Source organism: Rana temporaria, chromosome 3, assembly GCF_905171775.1.
Source record: "Rana temporaria chromosome 3, aRanTem1.1, whole genome shotgun sequence".
NCBI lineage: Eukaryota > Metazoa > Chordata > Amphibia > Anura > Ranidae > Rana > Rana temporaria.
The window spans coordinates 393381996-393399321 of record NC_053491.1 but is presented as its reverse complement, the minus strand read 5'-3'; the positions used below and the strand labels follow the sequence as shown (position 1 = coordinate 393399321).

At 42.7% G+C, this 17326-nt stretch overlaps 1 protein-coding gene across 1 annotated transcript in view; it reads right to left on the bottom strand.

The window, feature by feature from the left end:
- Positions 1-17326, bottom strand: part of EFCAB6 (EF-hand calcium binding domain 6) — a 257858-nt gene that overhangs the window by 21519 nt on the left and 219013 nt on the right. The window contains exons 25-26 of the mRNA XM_040345822.1: positions 12358-12553; positions 7974-8159 (exon numbers count right to left, since the gene is read on the bottom strand). Coding sequence (XP_040201756.1) covers positions 7974-8159; positions 12358-12553 — 382 coding nt within the window. The remainder of the gene's footprint in view (positions 1-7973; positions 8160-12357; positions 12554-17326) is intronic.

Sequence of the window (17326 nt, the reverse complement as noted above, 5' to 3'; positions counted from 1 at the left end):
AGTGAGTTATTAGAAACATATGGTGGTGTTCATTTGCTTCAGAGGCTAATCAAGCAAAAGCAGAAAAAAATAATTCTTAAAAGGTCATTAGGGCAGTAAAGTCACCAAGAGACTTTAAGGAACTGTAGCTGAGGATGCGGAAGCATTAGGCTGTAAAGGGATCTACTATATCTCAGCCCCTACCTCCGGGACTCTAGAATTGAAAAAGTGGTTTCTTAAAGCGGAGGTTCACCCAAATAACATTTATATAAGACCAAATTCTTTATACTACCAGCATGTACAGTCTGCATTTTTTTTTTTTTAGGCTGTACATACCTTATAATCTATATTTGCAATCCGGCTTCCGGTACTTCTCCCGCGGGAGTAGGCGTTTCCAAGCTGAGCCGCAATGTAATCTGGGCGTTCGCCCAGATGATTGATGTCTATCAGAAAATGTTCCCCCCCGGTGGATAAGGCCCCGCCCCCGTATTGCGTAGGCGCGTCACAGAGTTTCCGAAAGGAGCCAAACATGTAAAGGGGCGACTCTGCATGGCGCCTGTGCACAGACTAGGAGCCGTGTAGAGCTGACTGCGCAGGCACTATGACAGGGAACAGACGATCAGTGACAGTCTGACTAGGAAGCACGGGAGGAGGTTTGTTTACACTTACCTCTGCCCGTTCTTCAGCTCTGTGACCCGATCACGGCACACCGGGGGTGATCGGGTCCGCGGGTCGCGTGACCCACGGCTGTGCATATTAAAGGGGACGTACCTGTACGCCAATATGCCCAGCCATGCCATTCTGCTGACGTACATCGGCGTGCGGCAGTTGGCTAACGGTTAAAGTGTACCTTTTTACTCCCAAAGTACTTAGAAATAGGGGTGAGATCTGTTTATAATCAATTTTCTTGTATTCTCTTTCCAATCCTTCCTCTATCACAGCTGGTGCAGACATCAGCACTGTCGGCCACTCGGGTGCAGTGACTGACATCACTTGCCCAGTCATGTGAAAGTACTCCACTATACCTGAAAGTGCCAGTAGTGCTGTTGGCTGCAACAAGGAAGCAGTGGTAAGGGAGTAGACTTAAAGGGGTTGTAAAGGTACAATTTTTTTTTACCTAAATAGCTTCCTTTACCTTAGTGCAGTTCTCCTTTACTTACCTCATCCTTCCATTTTGCTTTTAAATGTCCTTATTTCTTCTGAGAAATCCTCACTTCCTGTTCTTCTGTCTGTAACTCCACACAGTAATGCGAGGCTTTCTCCCTGGTGTGGAGAAAGCCTCTTGAGGGGGGAGGGGCAAGCAGGAGAGTCAGCTATTTAGGGATTTTTTTTTTGACTTTTACAACCCCTTTAAAGCAAGTTTAACCACTTAACCCCTGGACCATATTGCTGCCCAAAGACCAGAGCACTTTTTGCGATTCGGGACTGCGCCGCTTTAACTGACAATTGCGCGGTTGTGCGATGTGGCTCCCAAACAAAATTGGCGTCCTTTTTTTCCTACAAATAGAGCTTTCTTTTGGTGGTATTTGATCACCTCTGCGGTTTTTATTTTTTGCGCTATAAACAAAAATAGAGCGACAAATTTGAAAAAAAAATAATATTTTTTACTTTTTGCTGTAATAAATATCCCCCAAAAATATATAAAAAAACATTTTTTTTCCTCAGTTTAGGCCGATACGTATTCTTCTACATATTTTTCGTAAAAAAAAAATCGCAATAAGCGTTTATTGATTGGTTTGCGCAAAAGTTATAGCGTTTACAAAATAGGAGGTATTTTTATGGCATTTTTATTAATATATTTTTTTACTAGTAATGGCGGCGATCAGCAATTTTTTTTCGGTACTGCGACATTATGGCGGACACTTCGGACACTTTTGACACATTTTTGGGACCATTGGCATTTTTATAGCGATCAGTGCTATAAAAATGCATTGGATTACTATAAAAATGCCACTGCCAGTGAAGGGGTTAACACTAGGGGGCGGGGAAGGGGTTAAGTATGTCCCTGTGTGTTATCTTACTGTGGGGGGGGGGGTGGCCTCACTAGGGGAAACACTGATCCTCTGTTCATACATTGTATGAACAGAAGATCAGCATTTCCCCCGCTGACAGGACCGGGAGCTGTGTGTTTACACACACAGCACCCGGTCCCCGCTCTGTAACGAGCGATCGCGCGTGCCCGGCGGCGATCGAGCCCGCCGGGCACACACACGGGAGTCGGGGGCGAGCGGGGGGCGCGCGCGCGCCCCCTAGTGGCGGCTCGAAGAGCCGCCGTTTAGCTACGGGCTCTCGCCCAGGAGAGCCGACCTGCCGCCGTATAATGACGGTGCACGGTCGGCTAGTAGTTAAGGGTTCAGGATTGGGGGCCCTTTGCAGAGACACTGTCCCTTCGCCCTTCATGGCACAACAAAGTTGATAAGTAAACTGAATGTTAGTAAACAAGGTAGAATTTACATTAAATATTTAAGCATCACCCTATAGCAGATACAGTGCCTTGAAAAAGTAGTCATTACCCTTTTCCACATTTTGTCATGTTACAAGCATAAACGTTTTATTGGGATTTTATGTGATAGACCAACGCAAAGTGGCACATAATTGTGAAGTGGAAGGAAAATGATAAATGGTTTTCAATTTTTCTTTACAAATAAATATGTGAAAAGTGTGGCGTTCATTTGTATTCAGCCCCCTTTACTCTGATACCCCTAACTAAAATCTAGTGTAACCAAATGCCTTCAGAAAAAATATAACACTAACATTTCTGCACTCCATTATACGGCTTCCAAATAAACAGAAAGTAAAGTAAATTTGATTAAAAAATCAATTTGTTCGATTTTTTTTCCCTGGGGAGCTGCGGGCAGGAGTTTTTAGGCGAGGCCGCGGACTAGGCCGAAGCCACAGCCTCACCTAAAAACTCAGCTCCTCAGGACCGGCGCGGTGTCCATCAAAAAAAATTTGAATTTGAATCGTAAATCAGTTTTTTTAGGGGAAAAAAAATCACCCAGCTCTAATAGCAGCTACTCCTTCTGTACCATGTGAGTTCTAATACTGTATAAGAATTATACCGATCAGCCATAACATTATGACCACTAAACAGATAAAGTGAATAACTGGATCAACTGTGAGTATAGAATTAGGTATATGGGATTGTACAATATTTTTTTTTTTTATGGTTGAACTGGATGGACTTGTGTCTTTTTTCAACCTGACTAACTATGTAACTATAACATAGATTATCTGGTTACAATGGCACCTGAGATACAAATCCTTGGAAAAGTATTCGCACCCCTTGAAATGTTATGTGATAGACCAACACAGAGTGGGACATAATTGTGAAATGGAAGAAAAATTATAAATGTTTTTCATTTTTTTTTACAAATAAATATGTGAAAAGTGTGGCGTGCATTTGTATTCAGCCCCCTTTACGCTGATACCCCTAACTAAAATCTAATGGAACAAATTGCCTTCAGAACTCACCTAACTAGTAAATAGAGTCCACATGTGTGTAATTTCCTCTCAGTATAAATGCAGCTGTTCTGTGAAGCTCTCAGAGGTTTGTTAGAGAACCTTAGTGAATACAAGCATCATGAAGGCCAAGGAACACACCAGACAGGTCAGGGAAGTTGTGGCATGTTTAAAGCAGATTTAGGTTATAAAAAAATATCCCAAGCTTTTAACATCTCACGGAGCACTGTTCAGTCCATCATCTGATCCCCGCTGAGCAAAGCGGAGCCCGCACACCGATCCGCCCCGTGTGAAAGGGCCCTAACTATGAATAAGACCCTGATAGGCTGAAACGTGTCAGTGTTGGCTCTGTTTGGAACATGTGTACTCCTTGGACAAAATAAAGATACATTTTATTCATCCATTCCTCACCTGTTTGCCAACTTTATCTACATGGAAAAGTTTTCTGAATGGTGCCTGTGCTCAGCAAGCAACCTGGTGTTCACTATGCAGCAGGGCATGGGACCTGGAAGACAGTGAGAATCATTGTAGTTGCAGCGGCTACTACAGTGATTCCCCACTTCCACAGGGATTAGCCAGGTATAGAATATATGTATACTTACCAATGTTACTATGCACACAATCACTTACCTGGAATTTAGCTTTAAGCTTACGAAAATTCTTCACACACTTGTTATATAGTATTTTGAGTGTTGTACTATAGCAGTGTTGCTAACAGATTGAAATTTACTGACACAACACCCAAAATTTACTGGCACAGCCAAGTTTTTACTAGCATTTCCAAAAGTTACAACATTACAGTTTAAGTGCAAATTTGAGTATTTAGGCTACAAACAAATACAATGTGCAATTAGCAATATGATTTAAGGTAGATAATAAAGCAAAAACATATTTCCTATTTTATTTTCTTTTTTTCCCAATTAACATTTTTTTTTTATTGGTATAAATCGGTTCACAAGATACAGATAAATGCAGGTAATAACAGTAGCCAAATCATACACTTATCCAAGAGTACTGATATTACCCTCGCCCTTTATGGGTAGAGGGGGAGTTGAGATTCCGGCCCTAGGGGCCCTATTCCAAAAGCTGGCTCTACCGTCAGTCAGGTCAACAAACTTATGCATTTCAAACCGTTTTCTATACTCTGGTGTCAACGGTGACACCGAAACAGTAAGTTGTATAAGAAGAAAAGGAGAGTCAAGAGAAGAAAGAGGAAAAGAGAGAGAAAGGAGATTTAGGTTACCGCGCCTGCCACCTCGTCCGCCCCCGGCGGGTCCTCCCGCCGGTGCCACTCACTCCAGACCTCGTCGTGGGCATCCATGCGATTACGTATCCTGGCTGTCATCCGCTCCATCAGCTCCACGTCCTTGACCCTAGCGTAAAGGGCCTCCTGGGACGGGGGTGTGGTCTTTTTCCAATTAAGGGCTATCAGGCATCTAGCCGCCGTTAGCACGTGCCTAAGCAGTTTTTTATATGGCTTGGCCAGGCGGGGTTGGGAGATGCCTAGTAAAAATAGTTTAGGGGTTAGGGGGATTGGCGCCTCAAAAAGATGGGTAAGCAGCTGATGCGTGGACTGCCAGAACGGGGTGATAAGGGGGCACGTCCAATAGATGTGGAAGAGAGAGCCTCTGGCCTGATGACATCGCCAGCATCGGTCAGAGGTGGATGGAAATATTTTGTGGAGTATGTCCGGGGTTTGGTACCAGAAATACAAAATTTTGTATGAGTTTTCCTTATACAGGGTGCATAGGGACGATTTGGCAGCCTGCCTCCAGACGGCCTGCCAGGCCTCCATCGGCAGTGGCTCCTCCAGCTCTCTCTCCCATTTCAGCATATATGCATGCTTCCCCCGCCCTTGCCAATCATATGCGTTCAATAGCTGGTAGATATCCGTGATCAGCCCCCGTCTATGGCGCCCCTCCAGGACAATACGTTCAAATGGGGACGGTTGCGAAAATTGGAGCTTTGGGGCTATTGTCTGGGCATAATGTCTTATTTGTAAGTAGCTATAGAACACCTGTCTGGGCAGGTCGTGTTTCACCTGGAGCTCCGAGAATGTCAGCAGCCTACGGGTCCTGGGGTCCACCAAGTGTCCAAAATGGAATAGGTCTCGCGAAGCCCAGGGCCAAGACATCTGGTGGGTCAAGCTATCTGGTATTTTGGGGTTGCAAACAAAAGAGTTTAGTAAGGAGCATTCGGACTTAAGCCCGACTTCTCGGGATATCTTACGCCAGAGTCCTCTGAGCAAAGACATCGAGCCTAACAAACGGTCAGGTCCCACTCCCACATCGGCATCCCATAACAGGCTATTTGGGTGGACCGGGGCTAACCATATCTTTTCTATCTCCGTCCACTTATTAAAGGACCTTTGGGGAAACCAGGAGACCACTGCACGTAACTGGGTAGCTTGGTAATATTTAACAAGGTTGGGGAAAGCCAGGCCCCCGTCTCCTCGTGAGGCTGTCATGACCGACCTAGGAATCCTATGTTTTTTATAGTTCCAAACAAACTTCAGCATATCACCCTGAAGCTTGCGGAGGTGGGCGTACGGGATCGGGATGGGTAGCGTCTGAAACAGATAAAGGAGTTTGGGGAGGATAACCATTTTTATGGCCGCCACTCCTATTTTATTTTCAATATAGTAAGTAAGTAGCTCAGGGACAGGCTTTAGGAGGGCAGGAAATTAGAATGGGCAGCACAAACATATAAAATTTACTCTAACAGTGACACTGACAGCAGTGTGCAGCAGAACAGATGATGATGAGACCTCACTGACACAACATATCCCATGCTGGGTCACAGAGACAGTCTCTCTACAAGCCAAGTGATCCCTCCAGTCCACTCAAGTCTAAACAGCACTGACGGCCCCGGTCCCAGCCTGCTTTGCTCCTATACCACACACCCACACACGAGGCTCTGGCTGCTCTGCTTGGCTCCATTGCACCATGACATTACGCGACATGCTCAGGCACCGCCTCCGCCAGAGCCACCCGATCACACTGTAGTAGGAACTCAGATGGTCTCAGCTCTAGACCAAGCCAAGCGTCACAGCAATATTTTTTACTGGCAACCTTTCAAGCTGAACACTGACAGGACAATCACAAAATCCAAAAGATGCAAAAATGTATAGGAAATAGTGCAGCGCAATATAAATACAATTAAACTAAAGTGCAAAACACAGTTGTTATACCAATAACAAATTAATCATGAATGGTGCATAAATAATGCAAAAAAACAGTCCAAAAAGTGAAAAATTCCAAAGGAATAGGGTGACAACCATTCCAAATCTTCACCGGTGACTTTAATTTTAAATAAGTGATCCCTCCACCGTTAAGAATGGCTACTCTCACCTTAAGGTATGGACCCCTGTTTTACCAGGCAGTCATACCAGCAGAAATCGATAGACAGATTGGTGCAATATGTGGATAGCAAATTTCTTAGGCTCGGCAGCATTGAGATCGAGGATAAGAAAAAAAACAGATCTAAGTGCTCTCTGCTTTAAAAATGGCTTAGGTTTATTAAAAAGGCATTAACAGGCTACTCACATTAGCCCGAAAGGCAAAACGGCAGAAAGGAACGTAACGCGTATGGGGGAAGGAGCCTGAAGTCGCTTGCTGCCATCTCTGAGAAGACACATGTTGTGTGAAATTCCTTTCTACCGTTTTGCCTTTCGGGCTAATGTGAGTAGCCTGTTAAAGCCTTTTTAATAAACCTAAGCCGTTTTTTAAGCAGAGAGCACTTAGATCATTTTTTTTTCTTATCCTCCATCTCAATGCTGCCAAGCCTAAGAAGTTTGCTATCCACATATTGCACCAATCTATCTATCGATTTCTGCTGGTATGACTGCCTGGTAAAACAGGGGTCCATACCTTAAGGTGAGCCATTCTTAACGGTGGAGGGATCACTTATTTAAACCTTTCACTTTTACTGGCATTTACGGGCAGGAGAAAATTGTCTGTTTTTTACTGGCTGCCAGTAAAAATACTGACGGTTGGCAACACTGTACTTTAGTATTGGGCTATAATTAATAACAATTCTGTCCCTGGGAGCCACTCTGGTTTCAAGAAATTGAGCCACTGGGCATTAAGATGTTAAACACACTGGGCTCAGTTATGCTCACCAAAGTTCTTCCTCTGTTGACCATACAAAAGCAATTTTAAATAGTGTATAGCACTGGCAAATTATTACTATGACATACTATTCTGTGGGCATGTTTTTTTTTTTTTTAATTTATGTATGTTTGCAGTAGCATTCAGACAAACTCTTCCATTCGTCAACACATCTGTACATTTATAAGGAGTAAACTATTGAAGATTCAGACAAGCGGAGGCGGTTATGACAAAGCCGTTTGTTCAGAGAGCATCTTATATTGTTTTAAATGTCAGCATCAAGTTTATCAGCGCGGATCGGTCATGTGTCTAACAGACACTTACAGGTAAAATTGCAGGTTTTATTCTGCATTTCTTCATGTGGAAACAACAGACACAAGCCTTTTTTTTTTTTCTGCTCACGCAAATGGCAGTTGTACGAACCTCAGAGCTGGAGAAATTGTGTAGGAAATCCTTCCAGTCTATTGTGCGCTCCTCGTTCAGCGACAGTTTGCTCAGCAGGTACATGAATTGCTTGTCCGTTAGCTTAAAACAGAAACTGTCAAGAATTCGATGTAATTCAAAAGGCTTTATTGTTCCGGTGTCGTCCTTATCAAACGAGGAAAATGCCTGAAGGTGATAGGAAAGGAGGTGAATTATTTTTCTCAGTCACTTTGGGAAAAGTACACAGTAAAATGCGCAGTGATTTTATTGGCTCCGCGGTCTCCAACCGTCATGTTTTTCAGTAAAAACAATAAATCTCAGCACAATATATTTTGTCCCTCTCTGGGACTGTTGCACACAATGTTACAGGAAATGGCAGACCAAGTATAATAAAAGCAGGGGGGGGAGAGGACAGCTGTCCGTAAAGCATTTCTAAACTCAAAAACAAAAATATAATATATATTTCAGCCCTTTTCAGCCTTACCAATCCTTCTGCCGCGTACACACGACCATTTTCAATGGTCTAGAAAAAAAAAAATTTCAACCCGATTATTGTTAAGCCGGCCTTGCCTACATACGATCGTGAAAAAAAAAAGGTCTAGCAAAGCGCGGTGACGTACAACACGTACGACGGCACTCTAAAGGGGAAGTTCCATTCGGATGGCGCCACTCTTGGGGCTGCTTTTGCTAATTTCGTGTTAGTAAAAGTTTGGTGAGAGACGATTTGCGCTTCTCAGTCTGTTACAGCGTGATGAATGTGCTACATTACGAACGGTAGTTTTACCAGAACGAGCGCTCCCGTCTCATAACTTGCTTCTGAGCATGCGCGTTATTTTCACGTCCTTAAAGCCCACATCGCGAAAAACACCTTACCAACCGCTCAATGTCTGCCAACCCTCTCCTCCAATCCCTCCACGGGCTCCTAATTGCCCAGTGAATTAAATTCAAAATACTGACCACAACTTACAAAGCCATCCACAACTCTGCCCCGAGCTACATCACCAATCTTGTCTCCAAACATCACCCAAACCGTTCTCTCCCTTCTTCTCAAGACCTCCTACTCTCAAGCTCTCTCGTCTCCTCCTCTCATGCTTGTCTTCAGGATTTCTCCAGAGCCTCTCCCATCCTTTGGAACTCGCTACCTCAACCTGTCCAGCTATCCCCTACTCCTGCTACCTTCAGGCGATCCCTGAAAACTCACCTCTTCAGGGAAGCCTATCACGTCTCCAACTAATCTTTTACCACTTCCATCAGCTCATTCCCCACAGTTACAACCTTTTGTACCACCTGCCCCACCCTATTAGATTGGTAGCTCATCTGAGCAGGGCCCTCTTAATCCTCTTGTATTTTATTGTATTATAACTGTATTGTCTCCCTTTTTTATTGTAAAGTGCTGTGTAAACTGTTGGCTCTATATAAATCCTGTATAATAATAATAATAATGTTGGCAGCCACACTAAAGTTTTACTTTATGGCACCATGTATTTCTGTAGCACCAACATATAATAAAGGGAAGTCAAGATCAGCATATAGTTTCAGCATAGTTCTGGCTCTACTAATTGTTTTATCATATGATGTGCACTGAAGGTAATCTCTGTTAATGCATTTTTTATAATACGCTCACTTTGATTTTTTTTTTTTAAAACAGCAGCTACAAATACGGCAGCTGCTGACTTTGAAAAAATAGACACTTGCCTGCCCAGCGTGCCCGCGATGTCAGCAGCCGAGGCTGAGCTATCGCTCGGTCCTCGGCTGCTTCCGCCGCCATCCTCGGTGAGGGAATCAGGAAGCGATGCAGGTACGGAAGGGGAGCACATAGCAAACATCAAAAGTGGGTACAAAGATCATTCGGTTTCAAGGCACTACGATCTACACCACAAACACAACCCTGCCAACACAGTATTTTTGGGTATAGATCATTACAGTCCACACTGGAGGAGTGGCTCTTTGGTCAGGGAAATATCCAGAATGGAAATGGAATGGATCCACCAGGTACGGTGCTACACACCGTACGGGTTGAACATAGATATAGACATTAATGCGTTTATAGATAACAGCTGATTACGTGAATGTGAACCTGATCTGAGCTCCCCGGGGCACTCCCATACTTTTTATATTTATTTTTTTTCCTTTCACGGATAATCTTTCCCCTTTAAATGTTTTCAATTATTTTTTTTTATTTACATTTTCTCAAAATTTGGGTTGTTTGACTTTTTCACCTCTTGGTAGCATTTTTGAACAGTTTACTAACATTAATATCATTAAATTAAGCTTTATATATCTAATCCTACAATGGGTATTAGTTATGATTTATTCATAGATATGGTGGGGCTAGGAGATGGGTGATTGAAATTGACCCATGATCTGATCCCAATTCCTTCCATACATTCACTCACCATCACCCATTATAATTTAATGGTAGTCTACAGTATGATTAGACTCTGCCTCACATATATTATGGTTTCTGAGTGTAGTACTAGGACCAACCACAGTGGGCAGCAACCATTCTTCTTCCCAAGTATTCATGATACATTAAAGCGGATCTCCACCCAAAATTTAACATGATCGCATAATTAATAATGCTCCAAAACTATGCAGAAACCGATATTTAAAAAAAAATAATAATCACAGTACCATAAAACTAGATGGTCTTCCGGTCTGCCTTCCTCGGGTTTTTGCTCGGGTTTCTCTTTGTTTCCTGTCCCGCGCAGTGATTTCTGGGAGCTCGTTTCATAGCTCCGTTGATATCGTATTCTTCCCATGTTAGACAAAATATCGCGCGATTTCATGGCAACACACGCCAAAGCCGATGGTCCCCGTTGCTCGCGCGCATGCGCGAGATCTAGCGGTGGATGCTGGGACATCAGCATCCACCTGGAAAAGGAAGTGCCGTGCTGTGGGCTTATTCCCACAGTTAAAATGGTGCCTACACCGGAAGGGGGAATAGAACGTATTATTTCACACTGCAAAGCGGCGGAGCGGCCGGCGGAGACAGGACACATGAGTTGCAGAGGTTAAGGTAATTTAAGTTTTACATAGCCAATTAAAAAAAAAACGTATCTGGCGTGGGAGATCCGCTTTAACAAGATACTTGTAAAAGTCCAAATACATTTTAACGTCATTTATAATGTAATTTAAATTTGACTTTTTCGTTTTTTTATCATATTATTTTATTTTATTTTTTCATGAGTTCACTCTCCGAGTTAAAAAATTTAAAATAATTACTGCCAGTGTATTAGAAATGACACATGGCATTTTAAATTACATGTAGTAGCCTTATACATTGCAGGTTCAGGGATTAATGGAACAAAGGCCCACACCCAATATGGTAGGAATAGAGCTATGTGTATAAAACTTCTTGCTCCTTTCACACATTGGGTTTATAATATAAGTTTAGGCATCCCAGCCCCCTTCCCGTTTTGTTGTTTTGCGTTTACTGCGTGTACTGAGTCAGTACCCCAGGAAGAAGTCATTTGTGACGAAACAACGTAGGGTAAAGCGGAGTCCCGGAGTGAACGGGCTGTGTAAGGCTGCGTACACGCGGTCGGTCAAAACCGATGGAAACGGACTGAAGGACCGTTTCATCGGTCCAAACCGATGGTGTGTGGTCCCCATCGGTCAGTTATCCTTCGGTCAAAAATTTTAGAACTTGCTTTAAAATTGAACCGATGGATGCCTAACCGATAGGTCAAAACCGACGGTTAGTATGCAAAAGCATTGGTTAAAAACCCACGCATGCTCAGAATCAAGTCAACGCATGTTTTTTTTGGTTTGATGTCACTAATTTACCTATAGGAGGACAGCATATCTTTAGCCTTTGACCATCATCTGATGCGTCTTTTTTTGGGAAAGAGGACTTTTATTTGTTCACCTTTTTTCACTGGGACTCATCAGACTGTGATACAAATAGGGCAACCTACTTGTTGAAGTGAATTTAACACACCAATATTATAATTATTTCACATTTTTGGGGGTTTTTTGTTTGAATTTTCACATCTATTGCGCAGCTTGTTTTTTCTAAATCAGGAAGTGAAGCCTTGCGGATTCACTGCCCGATTCACTACTGCGCATGCTCGAGGATCGCGGCGCGCCGTCACTGGTCCCCGCTCTCTCCTGGGAACAGTGTTTCCCAGAAGACAGCGGGAGGGTGACGTCACAGGCTGGATTCCCCGTGGGGATCCGAACCCGGAAGTGGTGCAAATACCTGTCTCAGACAGGTATCTGCACCCCCCCTCCCCCTGAAAGGTGCCAAATGTGACACCGGAGGGGGATCCAAAAAGCGGAGGTTCACTTTTTGTGTGAACCTCCATAGGTCTAAATGATAAATTTGCTTGCTAGAGTTGAGAAACCAGTCCATGGAGCAGCTTCAGAGTTCCCCTCTTACTTTATACAGCTTGTCCTGTGATGCCTTTACTGCTTCTTTCAGCCTAACAAGGATCTTCTGTGGGCTGAGAGTTTGTAGGTCCTCTGTTGGCACGATCTGCTCTTGCCTTTGTCCATACTTAGAAGCCCTTCCATCATCAATCATCCTTAAAAAGTCGAAATAGGACAGCTTGCTGTCTATCACTCTCAACCTTAGCCTGGTGGGAACATAAAACAAGCCGGATGGGTACAGTATAGAAAACAGTAAACATAATCCTTCATTTTTAGTCCTGCAGAGCTATCGACAGTAGTTTAAGAGGCAGATCATACATTATAGATGGAGGTGATCAAAGCTTTATCGACTGCTCCCTGTTCCTCTTCTAGAAAGACGGAATGGGCCATATTTTATAACACAACAAAACTGTATTTTCACACCATAAAATTAAAATAGTTGTAATTCCATAAAATCGATGCAGCAGATAAATTCTGATTCTGTTCACATGTAAGAAACATTCTTTTCATATTTTTATTTTTCATCATTTAGTTTACCATTTACACACTGCCTTTCATAAACACACCATGCATTAATGCAGTGCAGGTTTGTGCAAAAAATAAATAAAAGACACGATTTTCTATTTTCGATTCCAGCACACCACAATACAGTACTTTCAAGAGACCCCATCGCTGGACCATTTGTTTGAACTAAAATCTTACTATAAGATTATGTGCATTTAGTGTATTTTATGCATGATATTTACCTATAAAAGCCTAATTTGTGGTCATTATAGAACAGCTTCTCAACATCTTTAATTTTCAAATGATTGATTAATCTTCATTGTAGATTTTGTGCTTATCTCTACCCCCTGTCCCATACTACAACCCCTTCCCTCTTTTATTTTTCCTCTCCCACTTCTTTTATCTTGTTTTCAGTCATTTTCTATGCACCATACCAATTTGCCCTCTTGCCTTAAAGGGGTTGTAAACGTAAAAAATGTTTTTCCTAAATAGCTTCCTTTACCTTAGTGCAGTCTTCCTTCACTTACCTCATCCTTTGATTTTGCTTTTAAATGTCCTTATTTCTTCTGAGAAATCCTTACTTCCTGTTCTTCTGTCTGTAACTCCACACAGTAATGCAAGGCTTTCTCCCTGGTGTGGAGTGTCGTGCTCGTCCCCTCCCTTGGACTACAGGAGAGTCAGGACACCCACTAACACACAGCTCCTTTCTCTATCTGCAACGTAGAGAGTGTCCTGACTCTCTTGTATTACAGGGGAGGGGTTGAGCACGACACTCCACACCAGGGAGAAAGCCTTGCATTACTGTGTGGAGTTACAGACAGAAGAACAGGAAGTGAGGATTTCTCTGAAGAAATAAGGCCATTTAAAAGCAAAATGGAAGAATGAGGTAAGTGAAGGAGGACTGCACTAAGGTAAAGGGAGCTATTTAGGGAAAAAAAAAATTACCTTTACAACCCCTTTAACAGTTCCTATTTTTTTCAGTTATGAGAAGGATCCTATCACCTGCCTGGGCAGTTCAAGAATACTCTCCGTTTGGTTTCTGGGTTGGAAACTACTAGAATTATCCTGCAGATGGTATCCTTACATTCCTATTTATCCTTATAATTCCCTTCCTCCCTTGCTCTATATAGCTTGATGTTCTAAACATGCACCTTTCTTATTTTGTAATCTTGTATTTTTATTTTTTCATTCCAGTCATTTTTATTTTGTTTTTACAATATGCAAATTCTTTATACAAAAACAACAAAATCCATTTCCATAAATACATACACATGAATTCCATTTACCTCTCTCCTCCTCTCCTACCATCTCGCTCTCCCACTCCCCCCTCCCTATTTCTTTGTTAAAATTAATATGGTACAAACTTTCTATATATTTTCAGGTTCAGGTACCAATCCTGAAGTTCCAATCCATGCTTTCCATATCTTCTAAAATCAAAGTTTGCCTCCCCTTCTTATATAAGCTTGTTTTTCCCTCATTATTGTATTATTAACCATCCTCAGCCACTCTATTACAGAGGCATCCTAGGCTTTATCTGCTTCCAGGTAATCCCCTTCCTAGCCTAATATAAGCATCCGCTGAAATTTTTTCAGGGGGGGGGGGGGCGATTCAGCAGCGGCGATACACTGTCGCATTTAACCCTTTTCTCGACCGCTAGCGGGGGGTTAAAAATGCGCCCCCCCCCCACGTTAAAATGTAAAAACACCCGACTGTGCCTCCTGCATCTTTCAATATCTCTTTGTCACTACTGTGTACCCCCTCTCCACAACTGCACCTCTGGACCCCTTTACATTACACAACCCCCTGCACCTCTGGACCCCTTTACATTACACAACCCCCTGCACCTCTGGACCCCTTTACATTACACAGCACCCTGCACCTCTGGACGCCTTTACATTACACAACCCCCTGCACCTCTGGACGCCTTTACATTACACAGCATCCTGAAGCCTTTGGGTTCACACTGGTGTCCTAGAGTTTGTCGCAGTGTATATGCAGTTTTTCTGCATTTAATCCCCACTTCTATTAGCTTGTGTCATTTTACTGTGTTTTCTGAAAGCACACCAAAGATTCAGTATAGAGAACATTTGATGCGCTTTCAGAAAATGTTGCAAAAATGTGTAATCTAATAGAAGTCTGTGGGACTGTAGTGAAATGGAGATAAATGCAGGAAATCTGTGTATACACCGGCACTGCAACTGAGCCACAGTACATCAGTGTAAACCCACTTGAGTCCTAGTTCACATATATGCAATGCAGGAATCGGCGAGATTCCAGTGCGATTCCTGCATTGCATGCTGCTTGTCGGCCGTTCACGCTGCCCTTTGCAAACTGTTATGGGTGTCAATGTAAAATTAATGACACCCCCATATCGGTTTGCAGATTGCAGTGAGAACTGTGAAATGGTGCAGGAATTGGATTGCATAGGTGTAAAAACCCATCCATTCCAAAAAAAGTGTCCTGCACAGTTTTGATGCAAATGCCATTTCAGCCATACAGTTTACCTGGGACAAGATGCATCTGGGCATCTCCCAAATGTAAATAATCTTTTTGGTGTATAATATGCTCTATGAATAATGTAAATTTGTGCAAGTTTCTGGGCTGCTGAGAGGGACAACAAGTCTATTGAGGTTATTATACCATCCCATTGGGTGTCTGTAAATTCACCCACATCTTCCTCCCACTTTACCCTGCTAGAGAGCTGAAGGTCCATTTCCAATACTTTAAGATATACATTATCTCACAAAACTGACTACACCCCTCACATTTGTGTAAATATTTTATTATATCTTTTTATGTGACAACACTGAAGAAATTACACTTTGCTACAATGTAAAGTAGTGAGTCCTGTTAAACCACTGTATGGTCTTGGCCACTGTGCTGCAGCTCAGTTTCAGAGTCTTGGCAATCTTCTTATAGCCTAGGCCATCTTTATGTAGAGCAACAATTCTTTTTTTCAGATGCTCAGATAGTTCTTTGCCATGAGGTGCCATGTTTAACTTCCAGTGACCAGTATGAGAGAGTGAGCCTTAACACCAAATTTAACACACCTGCTTCCCATTTACACCTGAGACCTTGTAACACTAACAAGTCACATGATACCGGGGAGAGAAAATGGCTAATTGGGCCCAATTTGGACATATACCCTTAGGGGTGTACTCACTTTGTTTGCCAGTGGTTTAGACATTAATGGCTGTATGTTGAGTTATTTTGAGGGGACAGCAAATGTACACTGTTATACAAGCTGTACACTCAATACTTTACATTGTAGTAAAGTGTAATTTCTTCAGTGGTGTCACATGAAAATATCTAATAAAATATTTACAAAAATGTGAGAGGTGTACTGACTTTTGTTAGATACTGTATATTTATTCCCAAGTATTTAAAGCTTTCCACTACCTGCAGGTGTCTAGTGCTCTCAGGTAGCTCCCATTCCAGTTCATCACTGGAAGAAAGGCAGATTTCTCCCAGTTTATGGATAGCCCAGAGAACATGCCAAATCTTTTTATAATATCCATCGCTGTCGTTAGCGACTGGTTCGCATCTCCTAAGAACAAAGGGATATCATCCGCATATAGCGAAATCTTTTCTTCGTCTACCCCTCTCCTAAAGCCTCTTACACCTCCCGCTGCTCTCATGGCTATGGCCAAAGGTTCTACCGCCAGAGCAAAAAGCAAGGGCGACAATGGGCACCCCTGCCCTGTGCCCTGGAACAGTGAAAAACATTCTGAAACCCTTTCATTAATCTTTACTTTCACCCTTGGGTCAGTATTTAACAATTTTTGTAAAGACCGTACTGATATTAAAGGCTGAAAGTGCCAACCACAAGTAATGCCACTCACTGCTGTCAAATGCTTTGACAGGGTCGAGGGACAATATAACTCTTGATCCCATCTCCTCTACTGGTATTTGTAAATTTAAAAACAATCTCCTTATATTCAACGATGTTGATCGGCCATGGATAAATCCACACTGGTCAGTGTGGATTATAGTGTAGATTAATTTACTTAATCTACTGGCTAAAATTATTGCCAGTAGTTTAACATCTGCACAGAGAGATTGGTCTATAAGATATGGGTTGAAGAGGGCCTTTTCCTTCTTTTGGTACTATTATGATCATCACCATTTCTGCATCTATCCCACCTACCTTAGATAGGTCTGAATAATATTCTTTGGGTCTGGTATGGACATTAATGGGAACCCCATGCTAAAAAAAAAAAAAAACATTGTGGGGCCCCCCAAATCCATACCAGAATCTTGGGCCTTGTATGGATTTTGAGGGGGACCCCACGCCAAAGCACCTTGTCCCCATGTTGATGAGGACAAGTGACTCTTCCTCACATCCCTGGCCCGGTGGTTGTGGGGAGTGCTTTATGGGAATCAAGTGGGCCCCCAGACCCCACCATGTGAATGAGTATGGAGTACATTGTACCCCTACTCATTAACCAAAAGAGTGGCAAAAGATAAATAAAAAT